Here is a 4,616-nt window from a genome sequence, read left to right on the forward strand (position 1 = left end):
AACAGGTTTTTAGAAATGTCTGCAAATGTATACAAATTAAACCGATGCCTTATTTACATAACCATTCAGACCCTTTGCTATGAGACTTGAAATTGAGCTCAGGTGCATCTTGGTTTCCATTGCTCATTCTTGAGATGTTTCTACAACTTGATTGGACATGATTTGGAAAGGCACACACCTGTCTATATGAGGTCTCACAGTTGACGGTGCAAGTCAGAGCAAAAACCAAAACATGAGGTTGGAGGAATTGTCCCTGGAGCTCCGAGACAGGATTGTGTCAAGGCACAGATCTGGGGAAGGGTACCAAAAAATGTTTGCTGCATTGAATGTTCCCAAGAACACAGTGGCCTCCATCATTCTTAAATGGAAGAAGTTTGGAACCACCAAGACTCTTCCTAGAGCTGGCCGCCCGGCCAAGCTGAGCAATCAGGGGAGAAAGGCATTGGTCAGGGAGGTGACCAAGAACCCGATGGTCACTCTGACCGAGTTCCTCTGTGGAGATGGGAGAACCTTCCAGAAGGAGAAATATCCCTGCAGCACTTCCCTACGGTGAAGCATGGTTGTGGGGATGTTTTTCTTCAGCAGGGACTGGGAGACTAGTCAGGATCGAGGCAAAGATCCTTGATGACAACCTGCTCCAGAGCGCTCAGGACCTCCGACTGGGGTGAAGGTTCACCTTCCAACAGGACAACCACCCTAAGCACACAGCCAAGACAACTCAGGACTGGCTTCGGGACAAGTCTCTGAATGTCCTTGAGTGGCCCAGCCAGAGCTCGGACTAGAACCCGATCGATCATATCTGGAAAGACCTGAAAATAGCTGTGCAGCAACACTCCCCATCCAACCTGACAGCGCTTGAGAGGATCTGCAGAGAAGAATGGGATAAACTCCCTAAATACAGGTGTGCCAAGCTTGTAGCGTCATACCCAAGAAGACTCGATGCTGCCAAAGGTGCTTCAACAAAGTACTTATTTTTAAGGGTCTAAATACTTATGTAAATGTGACATTTCAGTTTATTTTTAATACATTCACAAACATTTCTAAACCTGTTTTTGCTTTGTCATTATGGGGGGAAACAATTTAATCCATTTTAGAATAAGGCTGTAACATAACAGAATGTGGAAAAAGTCAAGGGGTGTGAATACTTTCCGAAGGCACTAACTACAATGTTGATTCATCCTCAGTTTTCTCCTATCACAGCCATTCAACTCTGTAACTGTTTTAAAGTCACCATTGGCCTCATGGTGAAGTCCCTGAGCGGTTTTCTTCCTCTCCGGCAAATGAGTTAGTAAGGACGCCTGTATCTTTGCAGTGACTGGGTGTATTGATACACCATCCAAAGTGTAATAACTTCACCATGCTCAAAGGGATATTCAATGTATTTTTTTCGTTCTTTTTTTACCCATCTACCAATAGGTGCCCTTTGCGAGGCATTGGAAAACCTCCATTCTTTGCGGTTCAGTCTGTTTGAAATTTACTGCTCGAGCTGAGGGACCTTCAAAATTATGTGTGGGGTACAGACATGAGGTAGCCATTCAAAAATAATGTTTAAACACTCTTGTATTCAAAGTCCATGCAACTTATTATGTGACTTGAAAGCATATTTATACTCTTGAACTTATTTAGGCTTGCCATAACAAAAGGTTTGAATACTTATTGCCTCAAGACATTTCAGCTTTTCCACTTTTATTGATTTGTAAAAAACACAATTCCACTTTGACATAATGGGTTGTTGTGTGTAGGCCAGTGACAAATCACAATTTTAAATTCCGGCTGTAACGCAACAAAATGTGAAAGTCAAGGGGTGTGAATACTTTCTGAAGGCACTGTACTGTGCAGCTGTCTTCATCGACCTGGCCAAGGCTTTCGACTCTGTCAATCATCACATTCTTATTGGCAGACTCAATAGCCTTGGCTTCTCAAATGACTGCCTCGCCTGGTTCACCAACTACTTCTCAGATAGTTCAGAGTGTCAAATCGGAGGGCCTGTTGTCCGGACCTCTGGCAGTCTCTATGGGGGTTCCACAGGGTTCAATTCTCGGGCTGACTCTTTTTTTTTTTTTTCTGTATATAACAATGATGTCACTCTTGCTGCTGGTGATTCTCTGATCCATTTCTACGCAGATGACACCATTCTGTGGACACTGTGCTAACAAACCTCCAAATGAGCTTCAACGCCATACAACACTCCTTCTGTGGCCTCCAACAGCTTTTAAATGCTAGTAAAACTAAGTGCATGCTCTTCAACCAATTGCTGCCCGCACCTTCCCGCCCGACTAGCATCACTACCCTGGACGATTCTAACCTAGAATATGTGGATAACTACAAATACCTAGGTGTCTGGCTAGACTGTAAACTCTCCTTCCAGACTCACATTAAGCATCTCCAATCCAAAATTAAATCTAGAATCGGCTTCCTATTTCGCAACAAAGCCTACTTCACTCATGCTGCCAAATATACCCTTGTAAAACTGACTATCCTACCGATCCTCGACTTTGGCGACGTCATTTACAAAATAGCCTCCAACACTCTACTCAGATAATTGGATGTAGTCTATCGCAGTGCCATCCGTTTTGTCACCAAAGCCCCATATACTACCCACCACTGCGACCTGTATGCTCTCGTTGGCTGGCCCTCACTACATATTTGTCACCAAACTCAGTGGCTCCAGGTCATCTAAGTCTTTGCTAGGTAAAGCCCCGCATTATCTCAGCTCACTGGTCACCATAGCAACACCCACCCGTAGCATGCGCTCCAGCAGGTATATTTCACTGGTCATCCCCCAAAGCCAACACTTCCTTTGGCTGCCTTTCCTTCCAGTTCTCTGCTGCCAATGACTGGAATGAATTGCAAAAATCACTGAAGCTGGACTCTTATCTCTCCCTCTCTAACTTTAAGCATCAGCCGTCAGAGCAACTTACCGATCACTGTACCTGTACACAGCCAATCTGTAAATGGCACACCCAACTACCTCATCCCCATATTATTACTTACCCTCTTGCTCTTTTGCATCCCAGTATCTCTACTTGCACATCATCTGCACATCTATCACTCCAGTGTTTAGGCGAAATAATTACAATTTAGCATTTTTATTACCTCCCTACTCTTGTACATTTGCACACACTGTACATAGATTTTTCTATTGTGTTATTGACTGAACGTTTGTAACTCTGTTTTTGTTGCACTGCTTTGCTATATCTTGGCCAGGTTGCAGATGTAATTGAGAACTTGTTCTCAACTGGCCTACCTGGTTAAATAAAGGTCAAATAAAAAAAGATGCTCAATGACAAGAAGCTTAAACCCCAACTTTTAAATGAAAGGTCTGTCTGTCCTAACCCGTCAGCAGTCTGGGAAGGAATTTATTGAGGAATGGGGTGAGAAGAGGATTGACATCTCAAGCACTTGGGTTTGTGGAGACAACTTGGGGCTCAGTGCTTTCTTTGGCTACCTGAAGAGTAACGAGTCAGGGCAACAAAATAACCAATGCATTAGCACTCAATGAAAAGCCATTTATTTCAATGCAATAACAACCAATGGAATACACTACATGACGTAGTTATTCAGTGGAAAATTTTGAACGTGTTCTGTGTAAACTATTTTGAAATATCTGACTTTCCTTCTGTATCCAAGCTGTGCTTTTGAAGGTATTTTGGTTTTTATTACTGCCTGCCTGTCAATATCTGATCTGAGAGCAGTGTGGTTCACCAGTTTGTCTATTGTTTTCCAGGCCGCCTTGATCATGCAGGTGCTGCAGCTGACCCCAGAACAGATTGCCATGCTACCCCCAGAGCAGAGGCAGAGCATCCTCATCCTCAAAGAGCAGATCCAGAAGACCGCCGGGGCGCCCTAAAGAACAACCAACTCCCTGTCCCCTATAATGTCGACGTCACCTCATCCTAATTTCAAACATTTTGTAGATTGTTTTGTATTATATTGTCTTTTTTTAATGGAAGATTGAAGTGAGTGCTTGTGATTTGAAGAATGTCAGTTCATCCTCAAATGGCAACACTTCAACAGAAGTATTGCCGGATGTTATGGGTTTTTATATTGTCTATCAATACAAATAGACGAGAACAATTTTTCAGTACTGTATTTTATTCAGATGGGATGTACAGGAGAGGATTTAAAGTGTCCATTGTAGATTTAAAATAAACTATTTGCTCATAAGAAAAAGGACATACAAATGAAGTGAAACAATTGTGTAGGTTGAGGGGATACACAGAGTGAAAGAGTCCTTGGAATTATTTTGTAAATGTGAGGAAAGTACATTTGTATACGTGACTCATTTGTTCTAGAACAGATTATGTAGCTTTGACTGGCAATGCCTCGCCCTCATTTAACACTTCAGTGCACCTGTATCGTTTACAAGGAAATGGATATACAATAGGGCTTTTGTAAAAACATTGCTATCATTTCCTTCTCTGTAGCTACACCTTGAAAGCGTGAAACTCAAAGGCCTCAGTGTCATGTTCAGATTGAAGAGCCATTGTTGATTCTTTATTCTACACTGAATAAAACATATTTAAAGTGTTGGTTGCATGTTTGAGTTTAAATGAAATGTTTCATATGCACAAAAAGCTTATTTCTCTCATTTTGTGCACATTTGTCTAAATGTG

General features: G+C 42.2%; 1 protein-coding gene across 3 annotated transcripts in view; it reads left to right on the forward strand.

Moving 5' to 3' along the window:
• Nucleotides 1–4,532, forward strand: part of LOC139366220 (cleavage stimulation factor subunit 2-like) — a 28,566-nt gene extending 24,034 nt beyond the window's left edge. For all 3 annotated transcript variants that reach the window (XM_071103450.1, XM_071103451.1, XM_071103452.1), the window contains one exon: nucleotides 3,728–4,532. In XM_071103450.1, the coding sequence (XP_070959551.1) occupies nucleotides 3,728–3,850 (123 nt within the window). In that variant the 3' untranslated portion in view covers nucleotides 3,851–4,532. The remainder of the gene's footprint in view (nucleotides 1–3,727) is intronic.
• The last annotated feature ends 84 nt before the right edge of the window (nucleotides 4,533–4,616 follow it).

Source organism: Oncorhynchus clarkii, chromosome 14, assembly GCF_045791955.1.
Source record: "Oncorhynchus clarkii lewisi isolate Uvic-CL-2024 chromosome 14, UVic_Ocla_1.0, whole genome shotgun sequence".
In the NCBI taxonomy this organism is placed as follows: Eukaryota; Metazoa; Chordata; class Actinopteri; order Salmoniformes; family Salmonidae; genus Oncorhynchus; species Oncorhynchus clarkii.